This window comes from Amborella trichopoda, chromosome 13 (assembly GCF_054954075.1).
Source record: "Amborella trichopoda isolate Santa Cruz 75 chromosome 13, AtrichopodaSantaCruz75HAP2 v2.0, whole genome shotgun sequence".
In the NCBI taxonomy this organism is placed as follows: domain Eukaryota; kingdom Viridiplantae; phylum Streptophyta; class Magnoliopsida; order Amborellales; family Amborellaceae; genus Amborella; species Amborella trichopoda.
Window position 1 is genome coordinate 29,182,980 of NC_142348.1, and position 26,998 is coordinate 29,209,977.

General features: G+C 36.7%; 1 protein-coding gene across 2 annotated transcripts in view; it reads left to right on the forward strand.

Moving 5' to 3' along the window:
- The window catches only part of LOC18444952 (uncharacterized), a 52,960-nt gene that overhangs the window by 13,581 nt on the left and 12,381 nt on the right, over nt 1-26,998 (forward strand). For both annotated transcript variants that reach the window (XM_011629021.3, XM_088855357.1), the window contains exons 3-16: nt 3,042-3,113; nt 3,265-3,336; nt 3,512-3,583; nt 3,744-3,815; nt 3,976-4,047; nt 4,234-4,305; nt 4,464-4,535; nt 7,021-7,092; nt 7,210-7,281; nt 7,722-7,793; nt 10,290-10,358; nt 13,042-13,107; nt 13,260-13,304; nt 17,611-17,675. In XM_011629021.3, coding sequence (XP_011627323.1) covers nt 3,042-3,113; nt 3,265-3,336; nt 3,512-3,583; nt 3,744-3,815; nt 3,976-4,047; nt 4,234-4,305; nt 4,464-4,535; nt 7,021-7,092; nt 7,210-7,281; nt 7,722-7,793; nt 10,290-10,358; nt 13,042-13,107; nt 13,260-13,304; nt 17,611-17,675 — 965 coding nt within the window. The remainder of the gene's footprint in view (nt 1-3,041; nt 3,114-3,264; nt 3,337-3,511; nt 3,584-3,743; nt 3,816-3,975; nt 4,048-4,233; nt 4,306-4,463; nt 4,536-7,020; nt 7,093-7,209; nt 7,282-7,721; nt 7,794-10,289; nt 10,359-13,041; nt 13,108-13,259; nt 13,305-17,610; nt 17,676-26,998) is intronic.

The window sequence follows — 26,998 nt, forward strand, 5'->3', positions numbered from 1 at the left end:
GTGAGAGGGTATATTCTCTCAATCTTTATTCATGTCTTTTACTTCTTTGATTTGTTTTTGCTTCAGGAACTCCTAGTGATTATTCCAATTGAATTTTTTTGTTGTGATGCTTATGCACTTATTTGAAGTTACCAAAGGAATAAGTTGGATCCCACATCAAAGAAGTGTATCTTTGTGGGTTGTAGCAAGGGTGTGAAGGGATATTGATTATGGGATCCAATTACCCAAAAATTAATCACTAGTTGGGATGTTCATTTTGATGAATCACGATATTGGCAAAAATGGTGATGAAGAAAGACAAAGATCAAGAAGTGCAAGATGAGAGCCAAGAGTTAGAAAGTAACCCTGAAATGCTTCCACCAAGTCCAACCATACCTTTTGAGGAAATGCACATTGATCATGGTGAAAACATGATGAACCTGTAAATGAAGATGAAGCACCACATGGCCATCAAGATGAAGCTGTGCCTTTGGTACCTAGGCCCTCTACTAGAGAAACTCGTTCACCCGAGCGGGAAAAAAGATATTGAGAATCCAAATACTTTGCATGCTTTGATACTTGAAAATGAAGAGCGAACATCATTTTTTGAAGCCATTGAAGTAATGACTTGGCGCATTGAAAGAGAGCAATAGAAGTAGAGATATCGGCTCTTCAAAGAAACAATACTTGGGATTTGGTAGAGCTACCAAGAGGTAGGAGGGTGGTTGGATGTAGTACATGTTCAAGATAAAGAAGAGGCCTAATAGCAAGTTTGAAAGTAGGGGGCAAGATTATTGGCTAAAGGGTTTATACAAGCAAGGCATTGACTTTGATGATACCAGTGGTCAAGTTGGGCTTAATTCGGTTGTGCTTGGGTTAGTTACTATGTTTGGTTAGAACTCGAGCAAAATGGACGCATAGACAACTTTTTTGCATGGGGAAGTTGAAGAGGAAGTGTACATGCAGCAACTGGAACGCCTTATTGAGTAGGGCAAATGACTTGTGTGTAAATTGAAGAAGTCCTTGTATGGACTTATGCAAGCATCAAGGCAATGGTATAAAACATTTGTTATGTTTGTGATAAGCCTTCGTTACATTAGAAGTAAGTTGGACCAACACATCTATTTAGAGTTCTTTGATGATGATACATTCATGAGTTTAGTTTTATATGTGGATGGCATGCTTATTGTGTGGAAGGATAAGGCTAGAATTGATAAGCTCAAAACATCCTTGAGCAAAAGATTCGAGATGAATGATCTTGGACTATCAAGGCAAATACTTGGGATTGAAATTGAAAGGGAGAAGAACAATGCAACTTTGTTAATATCTCAAAAAGTTTCCATGGAAAGGGTGCTTAACAAATTTTGCATGAGAAATGCAAAGCCTATGAAGACACCCCTAGTGCCTCACTTCAAATTGTTTTCAAGGCAAAGTCTGAAGATGGTGGAAAAATGAAGAAATATGGCTAAGGTGCCCTATGCAAGTGCCATTTGTAGCTTAATGTTAGCCTTGGTGTGTACTGAATATTGCCCATGTAGTTGGTTTTCTAAGTCAGTTTATGGCGAACGTGGGAAAGGCTCACTACGAAGCAACAAAATGGCGCTTCGGTATTTAAGAGGCACTACTAATTACACAATCACGTTTAGCAAGGACTCAAATCCAATACAAGGTTTTGTGGATGCTAATTTTGTCGGTGACCTTTATAAAGGCAGGTCAACTACCGCATTTGTTATGCGGTTCGCAAATAGATTGATAAGTTGGATGAAGGATTCCAAGACACGATAGTGCTATCAACTACCATGGCCGAATATATGGCGTCAAGAGAGGCTTCAAACTAAGTAGTGTGGCTTTAAGGATTGATGGATGAGATGGGTATTATGTTCATGCCCATGGAATTATTTTGTGACAATATGGCCGCTATTCACTTGGCTAACAATCCGGTACATTACAAGAGGTCAAGGCACATATTGGTCCAATATCACTACATTCGACAAGTTGTTGAAGATGGGAGAATTCGACTGGTCAAGTTCAAGATGAACTGATTATGCTTACGAAGGCTGTTTAAGTAGAGAAGCTAGGAAGTTAGAATGGAGCCTAGCTTCTCTTGGTTTCAAGAAAGGAAAGTAGTGATGGCAAGGCAAGGGTGTGATTTTGTATCAAGGTGGAGAGTGTTGGGATGGTGATATAAAATTGCCTCCCATTTGACATTTTCCTCCTTGTATGTAGGTATTTTGGTCAAATGCAAAATGATCTTTATGTGGGGGCACATATTAGTCATCTGTCGATAGAGAAAAGAAAAACTGAGGAGAAGGAGAAAGAGAGATTAAAGGGTTTTCCTCATCCATTGGCAAACCTTAGCTTTATTTTTCCCTTGTATTGAGCTGGATGTCATTGGCATTCCTTTGCGGTAATGAGTTGGTCGACGATATCATATTAAGGAGTCAATTGATGATGGTATTGTGGTAGGAATCAATATGAGCTTTCTTTTTCACTGCAAGGTAATCTCTATAAAACTGATGAATTTTCTCCTTCGGTAGTGAATGCATCCTTGCCTATAGCCAGTGGATGTAGCCCATTTTGGGTGAAGTGAACAATGTAAATTGGTGTATGCCTTTGCTTTGTGCTTATGTTGTGGTTTTTCGGATTCCTATTTCATTTGCTTTTGGTCCCTTTTATATTTTTCTGTAATATATTGGACAGTTTGTTGTTCTTGGCTACTGTTTTTTTGAAATGGGCTTGCGGGTAATTGGTGAGGTGTTGGGTTTGTTGTTGTTGGGAGCTCTCCACATCAAGTAGGAATCGGGGTTATCTCGGTTTGCCAACTGTTTGGGGATGCAGTTTTGCTTTCTTGAGTAAAGTAATACTACATGAGCTCTGATATGAAAATGGCTTTTGGGATTTATCATGGAAGGCAACTTCTATGAAGCATTCCAAGAAATGTACTAGTTCTAGGTTTTTGTTTGTTTAGTAATGCATATAATTTTCTCATTGAATCAACTGTGGACTCATGTTTACCTGATAATCCATTTTATTTCTAATATTTTCTTTGTGTTGGAATGAAGGAAAATCTATGCCCTGGATATATCTGGAACAATCCCCATGGCATTGTTCAATCTGACTGAGCTGATGGACTTGTGAGTTCCAACATCTCTCTTTCTCACATATCAATGAACGTACTATCTATCATTGTGCCCATCTATGTGTACATGGTTAATCTTATTAATTTTGCTAGTAATGGATTGGGATGTCTAACATAGTCATCTCGAACTGCCATGGTCCCTACAGGAATCTGGCTCAGAATATATTAAATGGGTCAATACCTCCTCAATTTGGGCAGCTGTCAAAGATGCGATACTTGTGAGTTATCTTGATAGTCTATCTTTCTAATTGATTCTTCGTTTTTTCCCCTATAACATTGAGCTTTGTATCCATCTATTGGAAACTATCTTTGTTTGAATTGTATCCCCCAAAATTTGGTGGCATGCAACCCTGGTTTGCTATTGGATATTTGATAATTAATGAACCCAATCAGGAGCCTTGGTATAAACAATTTCACAGGACCAGTGCCTGCAGAGCTTGGCAATCTCACATCACTAATCTCATTGTAAGTTCTCTTTTCACATATGATTCAGTATCCAAATTTTTTCTTGTGGATTCTCTCTGTAAAAAGCACATGTGAGCTTGACTGGGGTTCATGAACTTCTCCAATTATAAGCTAATGGCATATTTGCAGTTGCTCTGACTCTAGTTATTGCATTTTTCAGGAGCTTTAGTTCAAATAATTTGAGTGGTCCTTTGCCAAAAGAACTTGGGAATCTTACCCCCCTGGAGCAGTTGTAAGTGCAGTTCTTCTGTATGGTTGGTCTTGAATAAATCTTTGCCTTTCCAAACATGTGGCAAAGAAACTTCTCTCGTATAAATTACGACTAGTCAGTTCAGTTAAGTTCATTGACATAATCTGATCCCTAATCTTATAGATATATCAACGTCAAACAGGTACATTGACAGCAGTGGGATGAGTGGCAATATTCCAAAAGAATTAGTGAACTTGAAGGCATTGAGGATACTGTAATATATACATCTTTGTGTTGGACCTTATCTTCTTTAATTTATATTTTGCCTCTACTAATTATTTTTGCTCTAGCCTAAATAGACACTCTGTTGTATGAAGATATACTAAAGAATAGTGTACAAGTTTCATGTTCAGTTAATTTCCTGAGTTGGAATGCTGATTGAGTGTCCCTTGTTTAACAGTTGGGCATCTGATAATCTCTTCACAGGGAACTTGCCAGAGTTTTTTGGGACACTGACGAACCTTGAGAACCTGTATGTTTTTGTTCCTTTGAATTATTTTTATAGTCTGGAATTACAAATATTGTGTTCTCTGTGTTCCCGTCTATCTTTTGGAATAACAGAGATAAACTACATTACCTTGGGGGAAATAAGTTCTTGTGATTTACCTGGTATTTATCTACTTGACACAGGCGTCTCGAGGGGACCTCTTTGAATGGCCCAATTCCAACAAATTTTGCTGCTCTAACCAAGCTGACAGACCTGTAGGTATTTCTTAGTTCTAATTTATATGCTAAAAAGGGTTGGGCTCCACTTATGATATACATGCTACTTTATACTGCTCTAGGATTTTTCACTTGAAATACTATACTTGAAATTTTTGAAATCAGAAGAAGAAGTTTAGTGACTATTAGGGGCCCCACGCCTTTTAAGGAAATATGTGTAGTGACTATTATGGGGTTCATGGCCTATTAAGGAAACGTAAAGTAACTATTATTGGATACTTGCCCATTATGGAAATCTCCCTGTGGTGACAAGGCACATTGACTAAGATTCCGTGTATAATATAGTATATTAGTGTATGATACTGTGCTCAATACAAAATTCTTTAAATGCATGTAATGAATATTGTTGATCTCTATTTGTTCTAAGTACTTTAATTTTGTGGTTTTCTTAGATTTCTACCTCGGCTTTGTATTTTTTCAAACAATTTAGGGCTTTTGACTTTTCCCATATTAGGTATAAATGGACAAAACAGTAGAGGTCATCAATGACAGGGATAAGGTACCTCTTGCGGCCCTTAGTGGACAACTTTTAAAATGCCTGTAGCTCTCTGAGCTTTTGCAAATGATTTTTTAACCTGTTTTTCTTGAGCACCACTTCATATTTTTAGATCTGTGTTTTTTTCGATCCACACACCTAATCTTGGGTTTCGGCCACCATCAATTTTCAGATTTGGTTTCTTGAACCACACATCACAAATTCATTGAAAAACGAAATGAAACCCTTAATAGTTAGGCCTTTTTTTTTTGTCCATACCTAATTTTTACAAATTTAGGGTTTCGAAAGCATATCTCGAAGCCTCCTGCTTGGAGACCATGTTAATACAACCAGTGTTTGCAAAATCGAACCGGAACGGTTAACCGGACATGGGCCCGGAAGCGATTTAACCAGTAAACCGGCCTATTCAACCGCTCTAACCGAGCAAATCCTGTACTACAAAAAAAGTGTTAAAAAAACTAAAAAAGATACAAAAAAAAATCTATTAAAATATGAAAAGCATATAAAGAATGTGATTAAAATAGAACACAATCAAATGAAGTTGAAAATTAATGAAAAATGGATTTTAATGAATCGATTTGTACCTAGGGGTATTTTTAAAATTTTCTGAAAAGGATGGGAAAATATAAAAGTATCATTGACCAACTTTTTTTTTATATTTACCATAATGTAAAGAATATTAAAATAGTGTTAAAAAAATCGACTTGACCAACTCTTTTTTTTAAAAGAAAATGAAAAAAAAATTAAGTTATATATAATATAGGCAATTCTTTTAGTCAACTAAGTAGTAGTAAATAAACGCAAAAACACTGGCAACAAGTTTCGATCCATGATTCACGTACTACTTAACTGATATAAATGTGAAGTAATATTATATCTAAAGTTTAAATCAACAATAACTTAAGTAATATTATATCTAAAGTTTAAATCAACAATAACTTAAAAGACAAAACGTAAAAACTGATATAAATGTGAAGTAATATTATATCTAAAGTTTAAATTAACAATACCTTAAGCAATATTATATCTAACGTTTAAGTCGACAATAACTTAAAAGACAAAACGTAAAAACGCTGGCGCGAGATTCGAACCATAGTTCGTACAGTGAAGCTGTTGATGCTAACCAGTAAACCATTGTAATGTAAGTGATATAAGTTTGAAGCAATATTTTATATAAAGTTTACAAATACTGGTTGATCACCAAAACCGCCCAAAACAGGAACCGGCCACTGGCCGGTTCCGATCTAACCGGGTGGTTACCAGTTAGATCAGCCAGTTTTGCGAACACTGAATACAACACTCTAGTAGGTTGGAAATAAAAAAGTGTAAGGAAGATCATGATGTAGGAAGAGAAAGAAAATGAGGGTAAGGCACAGGTGGTTAGGGGGACAGATGCCTAAACATAACGTCTTGGCCTCCATTCCCACCGTTAACATATCATAATCATCATTAGCATCATCATCATCCAATCTTTATCCCAACTATTTGGGGTCCGTTGCATTAATCCTTTTTCGTTTTACGCTTTTCCTGTTAACATATTGGAAGAGAAAAAGAGAGAAAGTTGGAGAGATAGATGAGGGAGATGGAGAGAGTCATGTGAGAAAGGGGAAGAAGAGAGTCATGGTGGTGTCTCTTGGACACCCACACCCATACTTATATGCACTTTATTACTTATAAAAATATGAAGTTACAAAATACCCCTTAAGGGAAATGATGAAAATGTCCTTAGGGACTTAAATACAAGGGAAATAGATAAAAAAATCAATTATTCACAACAAATATTGCTTTTGAACCAATTTCTTGGCATTATATCAAATTTCCCATCTGCTAGCTAATAGCGCATTTAAAGGCTTAATATGTTGTTCTGAATAAGTAACTGAGTTGTTAGTATTTTATTGTCTTTTGTTTTGTGCGTTTGGAAGTTTACAACTATTTTGGATGACTGATTCAACCTTCTTTCTCATATAGGAGACTTGGTGGACCAATGCTGGGGAAATCCTCTCTTTCATTTGTGAAAAACCTAAGAAGTTTATCCATATTGTACGTGCTGTGCCATTCAACTCCTTGAGTAGAAACAATATAAAACTTTTAATTGGAGTATGTGTGTTCACTTTCCAGTCTAATTAAACCTTGATACCATGCCTGTTTATATTTCAGATCTTTGAGAAATTGCCAAATTTCTGGTGAACTTCCGGTACAGCTTGGAGATTTTCCTAATTTGCTTTACCTGTAAGTTGTTGACATATTTTTGAAAAGTAGAAGGCATAAGAATTAAATAGAATTCTGATAACGTGCTTCTTCGGTTTCTATTTATCCAGAATGTTCTAGAGAGTTTCTAGGAGGTATGTTATACAACATTTATTTCTCATAGTATCAAAAACTTGGGTGTAGCATGTCCTTAAAACTTCTCCCTTTCACAGTGACCTTTGTAAGTTATGAATGGAACTATCGGGGGGGATCCAAACTACTTAGAAGTACTTATCATATTAAGTATTACCATCTGAACAGCTTACAATAAATTGAATTGTGGAAGATCTGCCAATATCATAAGTTGTTTAATTTTACTGGCCAATGAAGGCTTTTGTTGATCTATTTAGCTGAACAATGAAAAACTTATTTATACCATCAGTTCTTTTCTTCTTACTGTAACTGCAATATCTTTGTGTCAGGGATCTGAGCTTTAACAAGTTAACAGGTCAAATACCAAGTTCATTTCAGAATCTTAAATCATTGGAAATACTGTGAGTTTTCTATTCATCCCAACTTAGTCATTTATCTTAACTGACAACTTCATTTTGAAGATTGTATCAGAATAGTTTTTCTGCAAATGTTTCTAACATATCGATGGAGTTCCTAGCTGTAATCTTTTTTGTTAATTGAAAAGAATGAATAATTCTAGATGTTCTTTTGAAGAATATTTCGTTTGTCCATGTTGCATGTTTGTTCTGCAGAAGTTAGATGCTGAAATTTTATTAAAGTTTGCCACTTGAAATCCTATCACTAATTCAGCAAATTTATCTATTATGAACATATCCAACTTTTATGCCTTTGGGGATTGGCTTTGCTCATGCCAAATATTGTCTTGCTGCTGTATACCAAATGAAGAAATGCTTGGAGAGCTGCATATAAGTTTCACTTTTTTTGGCTATGATGTTATTATGTCAAAGGGGCATCAAATATCTTAAATCTTTAAGGGTTTGATTCGGATCTGGTTGATCCGAGCTCTTGAGAATTTCTGGTGTATTATATTTTGACTTTCAATTCTCGCAAATTTGAGATTTTTGGTGGTTTCTTATGTGGGATTTGATAAAGAACCTAAAAATGGGCTAAGATAACAAATTTCGTCAAAGATTAAGCAACGGTTGAAATTGCAAGTTTTCTTTTTTTGGGGCCGTAACCTGATAAAAAATATCAATATCTCAAATCCGTAAATTTTGATCCCCCCCCTCAAATCTGATATATTCAATGGAGAGATCATGGAAAATGTGCTCTGCAACTGAAATTTGGGTTAGGTCCAACAAGAAGTTGCCATGAAATGGGGGAAAAGAATGGTCAAATTTTTGCCCCAGTTTTATTTATGAAGAAAGTGTTAGAACTCGGCTACTAATACAATCAAATATTTCTTTAAAAAAAAAGGAAAAAGCTTTAGAATTTGCTAGTTCTAGCAAACTTGGGTGAGTCAAAAGATCCTCACTACAACTCTCTCTCTATCTCTCTATATACATTAAGACAACTCTACATATGCTCTATCTTATTCACTGTCAATTGGGAATTTGAATTTCTCATGTTTCATATATTACTCTCTCTTTCATTTCTTGGGTGTATTATTTTTTCCGTGATATTATTCTGAATTTTCCGTATCATGTCCCTTGTGCCCGTTGAAAGGTATAATGATCATTTTCGCTCTCTGACCAGCTTCTTTCTTTCCATATAATCCAAATTGGATTTGGGAGAGATGAGAATATAAGTTTCTCGAAAATGCGCTAGGTAGGGGACAACCACATATAAGTTCCTCTTTTCTGAATTTGGTCATACAGTAAAGAAGAAAAAGAATACTGATCAAAGAGACAATCAAAGCATCGCAAATATTCCTTAATGTCTTCTTACAATGAAAAGTTTCAACCACCCTTCTTTTGATTAGGGAACTCAGTGAATTATGAAAATCAATTTTTTTTTTTTTTTCTCCTTTTTTTTGGTGCTGAGGTGGAAACATAGTTGTGATTATGGGAGAAAAAGGAATTCCTTGTTCTGGTTGTACAAACGATTCAAAAGTGTTCAACCATAACACGATAAAAACTGAGAAGAATAGTATTCAGTCTTACAGTTGTCGATAAATTGTTCTAGAGTTTCATTTTAGGGGTTCTGGATGAAATGGTTCAAGCAGCTGTGTTGTGTTAAGGGGACCAATTTCTCTGTTTTCAATCCATTTTTTCTTCTTGATTTTTTGTTTAGACTATAGATACTAAGTGTGCTTCAATTCCACAATGTAGTTCCCTTGCTGCCACTCACTTCCACTCGATCTGATTAAAAGGTATTTTAATGGAGAATTTAGAAAGAAGATACTCTCTCTATCTTGTTGCGGTGATGGAATTTTCTCATCCATTCAAATCATCCTGTTAGTGGATGAATTCTACATGTATTCGAATAGATGGCAAAGTTTCAGCCTTATACAGTTTTGCCAAATACACCAACAATTGAATTGTTCTTTAGCAGTCCTGCATGATTATAACTTACCCTCTTCAATGCATTGGTAATGTGCAAATAAAGGTTGATTGTCATTATGTAAGATCCCTGTAGGTTGAATTATCTTTATGACCAATATGAAGTAAAGGGATCTGACTTTGGTTTGTATTGATGGGGAGTATTTCTTATGATAAAGGTGTGGCGGCCTTTTCTGCCAAAAGGGATCTTCTGTAAGATAACATCATTTATTCTTCTGTAACATGGCATTTTTGATGCTTTTGTGATCTATTGTTGTTTTGCAGCTTTAAAGTGAAGTTATTATTAATGTATCAAGATGATATGTATTCAATTAATAATGTTTGGACTTTTTTCCATTGATTTTTATATTCTGCACACCAACACTAAATAAGATAGCTACTTTATAAAGGTAGTTTTCTTTTTTGTGGTCTGGCCTGATGTTCACTATTTGAATATTTTGAACCACTTCGAGGGCTTTATTCAATTACATTTATTTTTTGCAGTGCTCAGAAATGGATTTCTTTTATCATTTTCAGGTATCTTGGGAACAATAACCTTTCTGGGCCATTCTCATCACAAATTATGCCACCAAAACTTATGGCATTGTGAGTTGAATAATAGTAATGGATTTTTTCCTTCCTTTTGTTTTTATTACGGGATTCAAATTTATCAAGTTGTAGATGAGGTTGTGTTTATTGATCGATTCCAAATGAAAAATAGCATTTGGCCTAGTGATTATTAGAAATTGTTACATGTATTACATGAATAAGCAGATTATATTTTTATTGATGTAATTTTCTTTTGTGAACACTCTTTTGTGGAATTTCATTCAGATAGTCAGAACATCTTATATATGAAAAACATTGGTTATTTCGTTTTGATAGTCTTACATTTTGCTCCAAGTTGGTCCATGAATGATTATTGTAAGAGACCTAAGGATAAAAGCCAGAAATTATTTGTAGCAACCACCCTCAAGGTAAGCAGGAGTTCGGTACACTGCAAGCTTGCTTGGTAATAAACAATGTTTTTCTCCAACATTGTCTTTTGCAGAAACAAAAATTGATCTCTCCAGTTGGAACTGTCAAAGAATCTAGAGAGAGCAAAAGAAGAAAAAGAATTGAGAGAAGGGAGGTATGAGAGACATGACAGAAAGAGAGAAGAAATATGATAGATGTGCGAGAGTGAAGAGAGGGTCAAATTGATCCCTCATGTACCTCTTAAACCACTTATATATTATTTAAAAACTATAAAACTTAGATAAAAGAACTTTTAACATGAACTTTTTCCAAAAATGATGATCCACCTGGATCACCTTTTGCCAAGTTGATGGCCACGATAGAAAAAGAAACCAATTTTGGGACCATAGTTACCTGAATCTCTCACCGGAGGTCGCGATTTCTATTCGGAACCCCAATTCAACGATTCCAACTAGGAATCTTCGTAGAACCCATTTTCGTGAAGTTTAGAATATTGATTCCTTATTTTGAGAATGTCGATTGCAACACTTATAGAATCTCGTTTCCAATATTAATGATTCTCGATTCCACAATTGGTGAATCTCAATTCTACACTTGTACAAACTGGTTTCTACATTTGCCAAAATTCTACCATTTCCCCCCTTTTCTCTCTTTTTGTTTTTCTCGAAGGAGTGATGTGTAGAAGTTTTCGAGGCATCAAACTACTAGAGCTAGACACACTATGTCAAGCTACAAAGTAGTCATCCTTTTTGGCCTGAAATGACTAATAGAAACAAAAGTGGGGGTCCACGTTCTCTACTTAATTCTTTAAGATGCATTGTATTGATTCAATGGATAGATTGCAACTCCAAGATGTTACAAATAATGTAAATATGCATGTATGGCATGGCAGTCAATTAATGGCATTGAGACATGTATTATTTCCCTCTCAGTACCCTCTCGATTCCAAAATGTTGGAATCTCGATTCTATGAATGAAGGAATCTCAATTCCTTGGTAAATTTCAACTGGGTTGGAAACTCGATTCCATCTATGTAGAGATGTCGATTCTATTTTCGTCAAATCTCCATTCCTAAAAATAGGTATCTCTTTTCCCACGATTCCTCTTGTACGGATGTTGATTTTGGGAATAGGAATCTTCTAGCAAGTGGCGATTCCGCACTTTCGATTCCTAAATCGATTCGGTTTCGTAATCACTTCACTATGGATGGGACAAACATTGTGTTCCCCTTCCTAATAAAAACTCCTCAAAAATGGACACAACATAGTACATAATCTTGTGGGTCATTTGTCCTTGGATATTAGAAGGACTTCCAAGTATGTATACACAAGCAAATAATCAAGGAAATGTGTCTAAGTCGATGCTTTTACCTCTACTACCTCAAATAGTTGAGTCTTTTATTTGCCACTTAGTGTATTACATATTTGATGAAATTGGAACTTGCTTGTGGTCCAAATGAAAACAAAATGGAATTAGAAGGTCTTGTTAGTTCCTAAAGTCGTAGGTATTTGGGATTACTTCTTTTTATGGTATTATTTGATTTGGAAGCATAATATATGATTTGTAATGAACATAGAACATAGGGAAGTTTGAGATTACTTGTTAGTTCCTAAAGTTGTAGGTATTTGGGATTACTTCTTTTTATGGTACTATTAGATTTGGAGGCACAATATATCATATATAATGAACATAGAACATAGGCAAATTTGAGGCATAATATATGATCTATAATGAATATATAACATAGGCATGTTTGAGATTACTTCTTTATAGTAATTTCTTAATCTTTTTCTATTGTTTATTAAGCAACTATGTGTGTTCCACTTTTTTATTTATTCACTTATTCTCAATGTTTTTTATTATCAGTGTCCATTCTAAGGAATGTAAAATAATTGGAATATTTTGATTTAAAATATTGTATACTTCTGTTTAATTAAATAATATCTCTTGATATACGTGTAAAAGTTATTACTTTACTTTGTCCTCGCGACCTTTTACTTTTTTTCATTATGTGGAAGTTAGAATTAATTAATGTTTACCTACTTTTATTGATGTGGGGAGGGAAAAAACGTTATTTAAAGGATGATTTGTTGACACCAATCATTTTAGAAATCATAATTTCCTTTCAAATGCTTTGATTCCAGATGCAAGGGACTAGGAGCATTTCAAGGAGTGTAAAAATATCATACTTTCAATAATGGTTGCCTAAGAATCACCTTAAAATTGCCATTTTTAGAAATGGGAGTCTAATCCTTCAAGAAGAACCTTAAGTTCTAATCTTTTATGTTTTTTGATGTCTCTTATTTTACAGAGACCTGTCCTTCAACCAACTTTGGGGAACTTATCTATCGAATGACATACAAAGTGGACTTGTAGTGTAAGTTTAAGTTTTTAGCGACTTTTTTATTTACAAATGACTGTAGACCTCCTGCCATGGGTCCATGCATTGTAAATATTATGTTTTAGCTCATCTGTGATTTGTGAAAACACGACAACGTTAATTTACCTGTTTGATTTGCTTCCTTTTAGGAATTTGGTGGGAACTCGTGTGGATGTCAATACTTTATATGACAGGTGCGATACTCGCAATTGCATTATTGTACCTTCTGTTTATTGCTTTTTCTATTTTTTGTAATATGCATGGATCACTAATTGTTGACTGATAACATAATTTTCGTTGTTCTGACCTTAAGTTTTCATGTCTAGGTTTATTAGGTGTCATGAGTCTTTTTTGTTTTCATACCTGATTCCTAGACTAATCTCTCTCGTTAAAGCCCCTTATTTGCATATGTTGATCATTATAACCTTAACAAGTAATGGACTATCTATTCCTTGTGATTGTTTGGGCAACTAGAACTTGGGGATATGCTTAGGCATAAATGTAATTTCCTCAACTAAAAGAAAATTCTTTATGCAATTTGCACCTTGTCTTGCACTAAAGATTTCCTATTGTCAACTGTCTAGTTGTTTGTCTATTTTGGAGTTGGTTCCTTTGCTCGTTTGTGGTCGTGGAAGCTTAGATTTTGATGGAAGGAAAAATTAGTCGTATTTTTTATTTTTATTGAATTTCAAAGGATGTATATTATAGTTTTAGCTTTAGAGTTTATTTCTAGGGTTTTTTAATTTTTAGAATTCTAATGTTTTTATTCTTTTATTTACTTCATGAGTACTATCCACAATTACTGTTCATGAGTATTGTTCATAGGGGTAAAACTGTCGTTATGAATAATTTGTTTGGACTCTTTTTGTACTGAAACATTAAATTATAATATATAAGAGGTGTGTGGGGCCTTGAGGGGGTTATTCCACATGCTTTTTAGAAATTGACTGAGAAAAATGCCTGGTCTTTTGGAATCCTAGCTTGGGGTATAGAGTAGAAACCTTAGGTGTCTTTGAATTATTCTTGTGTTTGGCTTTGTTTCTTGTTGATTTTATTGTTCCCTCAAATTTTCTGCATCAAATTGGTATCAGAACTAGCGATCTACACGAAAGGTACTGTAGCAGTGTACGGAAGTATTGTAGCACTGTACAAAAGCACTGGATTGATGGTACTATAGCGTCAATGTTTGGTGCCCTAGATGAACAACTAAGCGGGGAAGTTACAGTGGGGTATCGGGTTTGCTGATTTTGGCCAAAGTTTTGCCAAAACAACCTAGATCTTGTTGATTTGAGCAGTTCTTTGTTGATTATTGTGCCTGTGGTTTGTGATTTCGGTGAATCCATGGCAGTGAAAAAGGGCCGTAGAAGGGGGAATTTCGTATATCGGCTCCATGATCCCATATATGAGAGAATTGAGGAACTTGAAAGGCAAGTTTAGCAGTTGATGCAGTGATCTTTTAGCTCAAGAGGATCTCAAGTACAAGCTTTTTTACTTTTGTGCTCCCCGTGTGGAGTCCTGTTTGAGGATAGTGACAAAAGACCTAGATGTGGGGAACATCACTAGAGGGTTTTCGATTTGAAGGATGATATTTTGTTTTTGACGCAGATTACATCGAAAATCAACAAGTTGTAGATTTGGATTCACCACCAATCTTCGATACATACTCAGATGAACAACAAGATTTTTTAGGAGATCAGATCTATGATAAGGATCAAGATGATGATGGAGATATTGTGGAAGAGGGTGAAGTATATGGAGAGAAGCCAGCAAGAGGATTGATTGAAATCAACGCCTTTGAAGATCTCATTAATATCGAAAAGATAAAGCATTCAAGAGATTTAGGGTGTTGGAATCAGCGTAGCACAAATGAAATGTAGTCAACTCACAAACAACAAATTGTGGCCCTAATTTCAGCGAATATTGAAATAGATGTCGAGAAAACCTCTAAAGGCCAAAAAAATTGAGTTTTGAGTATCTTACATGATTTTCAATGTAGTTCAAGAATAGCCAAATTTGATAAATTTGCATTGATTCCTTAATATACATATCAGGATCCGTTTCTTGATGAATTCTTTTTACCATGAATAATATTTGATCCATCAAAGAAGAAGAAGGTTGAAGAAGGTGGTTTGAATGCTAAATTTATCTTAGCACGCTTCAAAACTTGAGGACAAGTTTTCTCCAACTAGGGGGAAATGATGGAGGGCAAAATTAGTCTTACTTTTAATTTTTTTTTCAATTTCAAAGCATAAATATTATAGGTTTAGTTCTAGGGAATATTTCTGGAGTTATTTAGTTTTTTTGGGATTCTAGGGTTTTTATTTTTTTATTTACTTCATGGGTACTATTTACAATTACTGTTCAAGAGTATTGTTCATGGGTATTGTTTATAGGGGTAAAAATGTCATTACGTTTTATTTAATTGAACACTTTTTGTGCTTGGAACATTAAATTATAATATATTAGAGGTGTGTGGGGCCTTGAGGGGGCCATTCTACATGATTTTTAGAAATTGCAAGAGAGAAAAGCTTAGGCTTTTGGAACCCTAATTTGGGTATAGAGATGAAACCCTAAGTTTCTTTGAATTATTCTTGTGTTTGGATTCATTTCTTGCTAATTTTATTGTTCCTTCAAATTCTCCTACATCAGATTTTCTCTACTTTGTTGCTTTTAATTGCTGGTGGGCCCAAATTAAGAGGCTGATTAGGAATTACTTGGAGAATAGGGTTGTAATCACTATGAGAAAAAAAAATATAATCAAGTTTTCACATGATTTTCAATCTTCATATTGATTACAGTCAACTGAATAGATAATATTTCAAGATGAGGATTTCGGGGGGAAAATAAAAAATTGTGGTTGATCAGCCATCCAGCTTGGACTTCAGGTGATAGTGACTATCAGCTGATTTTTAGTAGATGTTCACGTGGTATATTTCCAGCAGTCACTTCCTTTCCATTCCTCTGCAATCTGCTTATGTGAAGTGCCCTATAGGCTATTTGTAGTTCAGTTTTAATTTTCATCAGGCAACCAAAATCAATCAACTTTCCAATCTAGGACTGTTATGGTACCTAGGATAGTGCATTGAATGGCAAAATGTTCAAGAGGAAGTTCAACGACAAATCTATACTCCAAGTTTGAAAGGCATCTCTCACAACACTAGTATCGATAAATTGTCAAGAAAGGTATTGGTGTGCTCATGATGGCACATCATCCAATAGCCATCTGATGATCCATACATGCTAAGACTAGAAATTGTATCCTGAAGGAAAGATCAACTGCCCAAGAAATTTGAGAGAAAGAATCATCTATGAGAGATGGGAAATGCCACTACAAACTGGATGAGAGCGAAATGAGGTGGGTGTAATAATGAGAAAAATAGACTCTTACAAAATGCCAATTGAAGAATGAGGAAGGTAACTTGTACTATGATTATACACCCCTTTTTTAACTCAAAATGACTCAGTCCTATGTCGTTCTGCAATTTTTATGATATTTATAGAAAGGGTGGAACCCCTCGCAAACCTCCCTCACAAACTCCCCCTAGATTAGCCAAAACAAATTGAGTCACAAAATGTTGCCTAATCTTAAATATAATATTGAGATACGTTTATCACAATGGCACATGTTGTTTTGTTTTGGGCAGCGTGTGGCAGTAACACTAGCAGGAAGGATTGGGATTATGTTTTGTGCAAGAGATTCGGATATTGCATCCAAGTAGTAATAGTTCGTGTTCATATCTTATTAGTTCTTTCTGTGTTTTTGTTAGACAACATTTGCAAGCGAATATAAACTGTTATTTCTGTCATATTTAGATTGTTTGGTGTAATCATGAAATCTAAACTAATCCATTAAGCCAAGTAAAAATAAGATGCTTGTCTTAGTGAAGCACATTACAGGGGACTAACACACTGTTAGAAAGATGCCTGCTTCGACTATATGTGGAAGAAAATTGGTGTAATCATGAAATCTAAACTAATCCATTAAGCCATGTAAAAATAAGATGCTTGTCTTAGTGATACACATTACAGGGGACTAACACACTGTTAGAAAGATGCCTCAAGGACTATATTACCTGCTTCGACTCTATGTGGAAGAAAAGAAATGCCGCTCAAATGGTTAAAAATAGTTTCTAGTTGTCAACATGCCTAGTGAGCCAATATCTGCGAGCCTACCATGCACAAATGATATAAATAGCGCATATAATTATTGCTGCAAACGGCACATATATGTAATGACAAGGAATAAGGAAAAAAGCAGATACCAATACAGTTAATTCCTTGACATTTTAAGTGAGAATTTCCATTTTTTTCTTTTCAGCTTTTTTTATTGCTTGAAATTTGCTTCTTGATTTATTTATGAACTTGTCCATAACTCTTAGATTTCATATCTTACCTCATTATGAAAACTCATAATGCCTTAGAAATTTTTGGGATGTATGGAGGATAGTCATTTTGAGATACTTTCAGCATTTGATGGGCATTCTAAAATGTTGGTTACAGGAAGACTTCAGATGTATTTCGCTGCCTACAGGAGGGCTACTCATGCAGTGACAAAGTTCCAACTTGTAAGTTGGTACCATCTTCCGGTTCTGCTACGATTATCCTGTTTTTCTTTACCTGAATTTTTATGTTTTATTTTTTGATGAAGAAACTCTGTATTGATTGTATGAGTCATACAAAAATGGAACGAGATGTACAAAATTTGGTCTAAAAGTCACAAAATGTGGAAACTGTTTGTTTGTACAAAATGTTTGTGTGATCAAGAGGAAGTGTTCACGTGTCTTCCAAAGGTTGTGGTCGTTAGATAAGTAGTGCTGGACAACCGACCCCATCCTTACTAATGGAGGTGGCAACTGAATTTGCCTATCTCAAAATGTTGTTGAAAGCGACTCTAATGGACTTCATTATTTGAAATGTTCGATAAAACTTTCTCTACAAGCGCCAGCAGTGAAGTTAGACACCAGTGGCCCATGAGCTGACATTGAGTTGCCCTCCACCACTAGGTCCTGACCCTAGACCTTGTCAAGAAGTTAGAGCCCCATCAGCAAAATTTGGGATTTGGCATGTTCAGTGATTCCTGCTGGGTTGGAGTAGAGAAGGGTGTGTTCTCTATGGTCTCTAAAGATACCCCTGAAACCAGCAAGGCCCATGATACTGAAAGATGTTCCATCGAGATCTAACTTGAAGAAGCCCTGAGGAGGTAGGATCCACTGAGCTGATCTTTAGATTCTGGGTGGGATAGAGCAAATAATATATTTCCATTTGCTGTCCAGGCCTACAATGGAGAATAATTTAAAATCTTTGCAGGCCAGAGATATAAAGTAGTTGTTGCTTTTATGGGTCTACGAGGACTGCAAGGGTTCTCTTGGTGTTGTGAAAAATTTACCTAATTTGCTCAATCTATGTGGTCCATATTTGTAGCTAATATTGAGAGATGCCATATGTGAATGCCCACAGGTGTAAAAAGGGGTAAAGTGCAATACCAAAACAGTTGTCTGATGGTGGCTCGGGCACAACCCACAATAGGTGAACAAATCTAGTAGGAAGGGCCATATTTGGTTCGTGAACTTTCAATGGATGAACAGATGGGGGATTGATTCCTCCTCTGCCCGACATATGATGCATCAATTAGGTGGTTAGAAACCTCAGGAGAAACCCCAACTTTGGATGAGGCTAATGGTAGGGCCTTCTTTGAAATGTTTAGCAAAGAAATTGGTTAGTAATGGTTGAGTGGAAGGATGCAACTGAGAAGGGCCTGGAAGGGAGGGGGAACCAGATGATCCTGTTTTGGCCTATTCTTGGGATAAAGTAGATGTTTAGATGCAGCAACCACACCATCACAAGGACCGATTGTAAGGAATAGACAAGGTCGATTTCCCAGTTGCAAAGGTCTTGGCAGAAACATGAGAACCACACAAACTGGTCACCCTGTGTTTCATGAGAGAGAGCGAGAGAGAGAGAGAGAGAGAGAGAGAGAGAGAGAGAGAGAGAGAGGGATATCTTTGTTGGCAGCAATAGTGATATATTTGTTGGCGCCAATGGCGTAGAAGCTAGGGAAGGCTCTTGCAGGGTGTTCTCACCTTTCAAAGGTCGCGGAAGAATTTGATCAGGTTCCTTTTTTTGGCTGTATATCTGGTCAGTATGGAGAACCCATTATGCAGCTTGGCATGGCCTTTCCAGTTTCCAGCAACAAACGCTCGGTCAATGGCTGGGCCTATTGGCAGCCAGATGGCGTCAATGGTACCCTATTTGTGCTTCACAAATTGCTGCTACAGCTGGTCGTTGCCGTGTGCAAAGCACCACCACCACTTTCCTAGCAAAGCACTATTGCAATGCTTAAGGGTGCCGAGTCATCTTGCCTGCTTTAGGTTTGCAGTCCACATCCCTTCAAACCGATGGGGCTTGTGACAGTGACCCGCCCTGTTACAGAGGAATTCACGCGTACAGCATTCTCGCTTCTTCACAATTGACAGGGGAATTTTGTAGATGGACATTTCGGAATGTCGGTTAAGCTTGCTTCGATCAAAGTAATGCTTACTCCAAGAGATAGAAACTACCCGTTCCAAGCTGCAAGTCTGATTAAACAAACCTTTTCACGATGGCGGCCCATTGAGTTTTCCTTGGCTCACAGTAGCATACCAATGTACGTTTTTGGTTGGGTCTCATCCATTCACCCAATTCAACCATGTCATGGGGCATCACAACACCAAACAATTCAGATTTGGGCATATTGACCACAAACCAGTTGTGAGCTCCAAGCAGCTTCTGAACAACCAGATGATGTTGATTTGTTGGGGGCTCGCATAGTAGGACTAAAGTACCATCTGCGTATTGGATGTGGGAAACCGAGGGGCCGGCACTAGAAAGATTTGAACCTACTTAATAGTTGCTTGTAAAGTCTGGATATCGAAATGGATAAATCTCTACCATGATGGTGAAGAGGAATGGAGATAGTGGACCTCCTTGATGCAGGCCTCTGGAAGTTTCCACCAATGAATGTACAATGAATGGAAGTTTCCAGTACCAATTCACATGTAGTGTATTTTGTTTCTTATTTCTCCATGTTTCCAAGTTTCCACCAATGAATGTACAAAAACCTGTGGACTGCCTATCAAATGGTGAACCAACCTAATCAGCATCTAAGCAACCTTCAATGCCAAATGATTATTTTGCTTGTAAATCAGATCTCGACCTGGGACTCCCTTCAGATAATTTGAAATTCTACGAGCAACATCCTAGTCAGGAATCCTCGGAGCATGCATAAATTGACTCACAAAACTTGTTGCGAAAGCAATATCAGGCTTGGTGATGATCAAATAAATCAGTCTACCAACCAATCTTCTATACCTTCCTGAATCCTCAAAACAATGGCCCTTAATCAGTTAATAATTTCATAATTGAATCCATAGGAGTATCCACTGGTCGAGCACCCAACATTCCAGTTTCTGCCAACAAATCACTCACATATTTTCTTCGAGACAAAGTACTGCCATACTTTGATCTGACTACTTCATTTCCTAGAAAATACCTTAGCTGACCCAAATCTTTAGTATGAACATATTGTTTTAGATGTCTCTTTAAAAACTGATTCCTTCTTGATCATTGCCAATAACAACACTATCATCAACATAGACAACTAAAACAATTATTCTAGAGTCCTGTCTTTAAATAAACACTGAATGATTTGCATGATTGCGCCAAAATCCGTATGTTATAACAATTTCACTGAACTTGTCAAACCAAGCCCATGGGGACTGTTTCAGGCCATAAATGGCTTTTTTCAACTTACACGCTATATCCGACCCCCCCTGAGCAACAAACCCAGGCGGCTGCTCCATGTACACCTCTTCTAGTAAATCGCCATGGAGGAAGTGCCACAATGGCCATTCCTTGTTGGTGGCCACATATATAACTGCTTGAATTGTATTTAGTTTAACAACAAAAGCAAATGTTTCAGAGTAGTCAATGCCAAATGTTTGTGTGTATCCTTTAGCTACTAATCAGGCGTTTAATCTTTCTATAGGGCTATCAGGTTGATATTTGATTGCATCAACCCATCTACACCTAAAATTCCTTTTTCCAACTGTTAACTCAGTGAATTCTCATGTATCATTTGAATGAAGGGCATCTATCTCCTCTTCCATTGCTCTCTGCCACCTAGTATGAGAAAGTGCTTCCTGGTAGGACTTAGGAACAGAAATAGATGAAAGGGCTAGAGCAAAATTTTGATATGATGGAGACAAAAATGTAAAGGCAACAAAATGTGCAATCGGATGTTGAGTACAAGACCTGATACCTTTGGCAATCGGTACATCATCACAACAAGAAGGATGTGGATCAGTAGACAATGATGATGATTGAGTGCCTGGCTGAGTCAGTGGGGGATGCCCACCCTGCATTTAACAATGTGTAGGTGTATTAGATTCAGTGGAGTCAGGCAAAGAAGAAGTATGAACAAGAATAGGAAGAGGAATCATAGAAGGCGAGGACTTTGAGACTCCTTTTGAAGTAGGATAACAAATATTTGTATCAAGCAGACGACTCTCTTTTGAAAAATATGGAGTATTTTAGAAAAATGTAACATCAGCATAAACAACTTTATTTCGTTAACCAAGATGATAACAATGATAACCTTTCTAAAAGCATGAATATTCGAGAAAGAGACACTTGACGGCTCATGGATCTAGCTTATCATTATCGGTACCTAACATTTAAACAAAGCAAACAAACAAAACAACTCAAGGAGGAACAACAAACAGGGGAGCATTAGGAAAGAGAACCGAGTGTGGTGTTTTTTTATTTAAGATTGAAAAGGTCATACAATTAATTAAATAGCATGCAGTCACCAATAAACATTTGGAACATGCATATTAATAAGCAAAGAATGGGCTACTTCAAGTAAGTGTTGATTTTTCCTTTTAGCAATCCCATATGTTGAGGAGTATGTGCACAAGAAGTTAGGTGCAAAATTCCATTTTCAGCAAAATAATTTTGTAATTATTAAGAAAGATACTCTTTAGCATTATCAGAACGCAAAATACACCATTCTTATTAAATTGAGTCTGGAACTCCTTGTGAAACAATTTAAAAATGGAGAAAATGTCAGATCTCTGTTGTATTAAATGTAACCATGTCATTTGTGAATAATCATCCATCATCATCTTTATCATCATTTTAGCCTTTTCCTAATTAATTGGGGTCAGCTACATGAATCCCGATTCTCTATTCTGCTCTATTAAAAGCCATATCCTCAGTGAGGCCATAAGTATTCATATCTTTTCGGACTACTTCCAACCACATTCTTTTGGGCTTACTCCTTGCCCTTTTCAGTCCTTCCACTTGAACTAACTCGCACCTCCTAACAGGTGTTGTACTTGGTCGGCGCCACACTTGGCCAGCCCACCTAAGTCTACTCTCTCTCATTTTTTCGCCTATTGGTGCCACTCCTAAATTCTCTCGAATAGAATTATTTCGAATTCTATCCCTTCTTGTCTTGCCACTCATACATCTCAACATCCTCATCTCCTCTACACTCATTCTATGGGTATATTGTTTTTTGTCCGCCCAACAATTCCGCCCCATAGAGCAAAGCTGGTCTCATTTTTGTCCTATCGAACTTCCCTTCAACCTCATTAGTATGCGACGATCACATAAAATTCTAATTGCACATCTCCACTTCACCCAACCAGCTCTAATTTTGTATGCAGTGTTTCAAAAAGCGCTCGGCGGGTCCTAAGCAGCCTGAGGGGCTAGGCCGCCCAGCGCTTAGACAGGCTCCTAGGTGGGTGCCTAGAACATGGGCGGTCCAGTTGAATAAAAAAAGGTATCTATAGTTATATATTATATAAAATATATGGACTAGGTATTTAGGGCACATCAGAATTCAAAGTATACTACACATTAGCACACACTCCATAAGCATAACCATAAGTCGGTCCATAATCCATATCCATTTAAAACTAAAAAATTACCAACCAACCAAAGTACCGAACTAAAGTTACCAAATAGTACCAAACTAGTGGAACTACAAATTCACTATCCACATATCACATTACAGTATTACACCACCATGAGGAAGAAAACAAAAATGAAAGTAATACTTGAAGACTCAAAAGAATCTTCAATAGACAATAGTTCAATCAAAGTTCAAAGTTTAATAATTATTCAACATTCATCATTCATCATCAGAAAAATTAGGGTCAACTGCATTGACATCATATTCATCGGAGTCATCACCCTCTTTGACATATTGGCTGTCCTCCTCTGTCTCTTATGAATCTGCCCCTTCTTCCTCCTCCACCATCGTTCTCTGTGCAGAAGATCTAGTGGCCCTAAGAGGTTCAACTGATGTCCCTGAAGCATCCATGACCATGTCCCATGTCAATCCTTCATGCCCCTTGACCTCATCATCATCAACTAACCACTCTATAGCATTGTCCATATTTTTTGATCTGATGGGGCCTCTCTTATCTCTCTTAGCAAACATGTTCTTCAAGAATCGATTATACTTGACATAGATTAGGTCATTGAGCCTCTTTGATTCAAGCCTATTCTTTTTCTTTGTATGAATCTAACAAAATCAAATGAAACTAATTAAAAACTATGGTTCATGTATTATTAATACAATTATACAAATTAGCCTTACGGCCTTACCCCTTCAAAAGTACTTCAATTGCGCTCACAATCGGATGAAGAAGTGGTTAGGTTTAAGATCCGAATGGCCAACTTTTGTAAATTTGGAGAACTACACCCATGTTAGCTCTACCAATTGGCTGTAAAGATATAGAATAAAATCATAAATAAATAATAGAATTATAAAAATGAAAGTTGATTACTTGAACTTGATGAACTTAAGAATATTATTACTACGTGGATCAATTTTGGTCTTTTTCCTCATCACCATTGGACTCCCAAAAGACTTTAATGAGCACTTCTAATTTATCAGCTCATTAGCTCATATAATACCCTAGATATCAGGATCAGGGACTAGCATATCTACACACTTATTAATTCCAACCATAATTGTGTCATTTGTGTGTATATCCTTGTCAATATAAAGAAATGCTGGGTTCAAATAATAACCTGCTGCATGCAATGGCCGATGTAGCTGCCTATCCCACTTCTCATCAATAATCTCCCAAACAGGCTTGTAGCAGTTCTCATCATCATCAACATTTTGGGCTCTCTCTCTTTTGCATTTCTCCATAGCCTCATATATATAGCCCATACAAGGCTTGTCACTATCAACAATGCGAAGGACGTTGACAAGAGGAAAAAATACCTTAAGAGTGCCCTTCACTCCTCTCCATAAAACCTTAGAAAGGAGAATATCTTTCACCTTCTTCCCAGCCTGATCCTTGGACCACTTGCATACTCTCCAGTCACTTGAGGTAAACATTTGCCTCAACTGTACTCTCCTCGAATGTATGCTATCTAGGCATAAGTACCATGTCGTAAATCTCGTGACCCCATGCCTCACAATCTTTTTCTTCTTTGTAAATCTGCGCATTGTGCTGAGGGTGAGATAGTGGCCATAAATGAAATTTGTAACTGACTTTGCCTTCTTCACTGCACCTGATATCTCGGTTAAACCACCAAGAACCTCAAACATGAGGTCTATACAATGTGATGCACATGGTGTCCAAAAGATTCTAAAATAAGCTATGCACAACAAATTAGCTGCAGCAACATTAGGAGCAGCATTGTCTGTGACAACCTGTACAACATGATGCTCCCCAACCTCCTTGATTCCCTTTTCTATAAATTGGAATATGTAATGGGCATCATGGATATGATCAGAGGCATCAATAAACCTAAAAAAAAAAAGTCCCTAAAGGATAATTCACAAGCAAATTCATTTGACTTCTTCTCTTCCTATCATTCCAAGCATCAGTCATAATAGAAACCCAATACTGAGCCCATGCATTCTTCGTAACTTCTACAGCTTCCTTCGTGACACTCACCGCTTTTTTCAAATGAGGCTTTGAAAGCTCATATGGGGTTCGGGGTTTCATCCCAGGTCCAAATTGGCCAATTGCCTCTACCGTGGCATAGAAGTTGCTTAATTGAGCGGTATTGAAAGGAATGCTCGCCTCATAAAACCATGTAGTAAGATAATAAGAAGCTCTATCTCTCTCTTCTTTCTTTATTCTATTTTCAATAGTGGTTTGCTTCTTTGTTTTCTCTCCTACAACCTCAAGGTCAGGCCGAGGCAAAAAAATTATCCACAGAGCCTCCAACCTAAGGCTTCTTACTCCCAAAATCAGAAGCAATTACAACTCCCTTTCCCTTTTCCTTTCCCCTAATAATGGATTGTTCCACTTCTACCTTTTGGCATCCCTTCCCAATTCCATCCTCATCACTATCATCATCATCATAATTGACCTGAACCCCAGACCTAATCTTTACTATGGAGGTAAATCTCTCATCTTTTTTCATTTTTACCATATTAAAAAAATTGATTATTTCCTCTTTAACAGCATTAGGAGTCTTTTTACATGGAGCAACATCCCCCCGATACTAGCAAGCTATTTTTTAAATTGGTTTATGCCCCTTTTTGTATCCTTCTCACAAAAATTGCATCTTATGCAATTTTTATCATTAAGATCTAGGTTGGAGCCGTATTTCCAATCGAGATCACCACTCTTATTAGATCCTGAAGAAGACATTTCAAAATAATGCAATTTATACAAGCAATAAAAAAAAAATCACGTACTTTGAGTTTGATTGCTCAATCTCGAAACTTCCACCTCAAAGATGCTTCTAAGGTCAAAATCTTCTAAAAAACCCCCCAATAGATTTATAAAACATCAAAAATTAAATCTAATATCAATGGTTGATGTTTTGATCAATTTCTCATAACTTTGAGAAACCCTTCGATCCTAAAGAAGTCACCAAAACACTAGTTTTTTAGGGGCTTTCTTTCTCGAAAATGGGCTTCAACAAGTTTTACGTTTCAAACATTTTTGACCCGTTAGTATAAAACAAATGGACAAAAAATGCCCCCACTGAAAGCTATTTACACCTCTGGGCCGGGTGTTAGACCTGGGCAGTCGTCCAGGACTGAGCGTTGGGTGGCCGCCGAGGCGAGTGATCAGGAACCACTGCTTTTTTAGGGTGCCTAGGCTTGGGCGATGCGCCCAGGTGCTCGGCGGTCCGCTTTTTAAATCACTGTCTGTGTGCGACATCTTCCTCGATCTCTCTATTTTCCTAAATTATCGACCCAAGGTATCAAAAGTGCGGTCTTGTTTGTACTTTCTGGTCGTCAATCTTGACTACTTCCTCATCTCTACTATTATTATTACTAAACTTCATATATTTTGTTTTAGTTCAACTAAATTTAAAACCTTTGGATTCTAGAGCATCCCTCAAAAGTTTTTTGTGTTGACGCCGTTTCGAGTCTCATCAATTAAAACTATATCATTTGCGAACAACATGCACCATGATACCTCGTGATGTAGGTGCCTAGTTAAGTCATCCATAACTAAGACAAAGAGGTATGGGCTCAATGCTGACGCTTGATGTAGACCTATTATAACTGAAAACTTGCTCGTCTCTCCATTAGTTGTTCGTACACTAGTTAGTGCTCCATCGTATATATCTCTCATCAAGTCGATGTAGTGTTTAGAGGCGCCTTTCTTTTCTAACACCTGCCGAATTAAATCTTGAGGTACTCTTTGATAAGCTTTCTCTAGATCAATAAAGACTATGTGGAGGTCTTTACCCTTCGCCTTAAACTTCTCAATCAGTTGCCTAAGTAGGAAAATAGCCTCCGTTGTTGATCCTCCTGGCATAAAACCAAATTGATTTTCCGATACACTCGTTTCATGCCTTAGTCGTTGCTCAATGACTCTCTTCCAGAGCTTCATAGTATGGCTCATAAGATTGA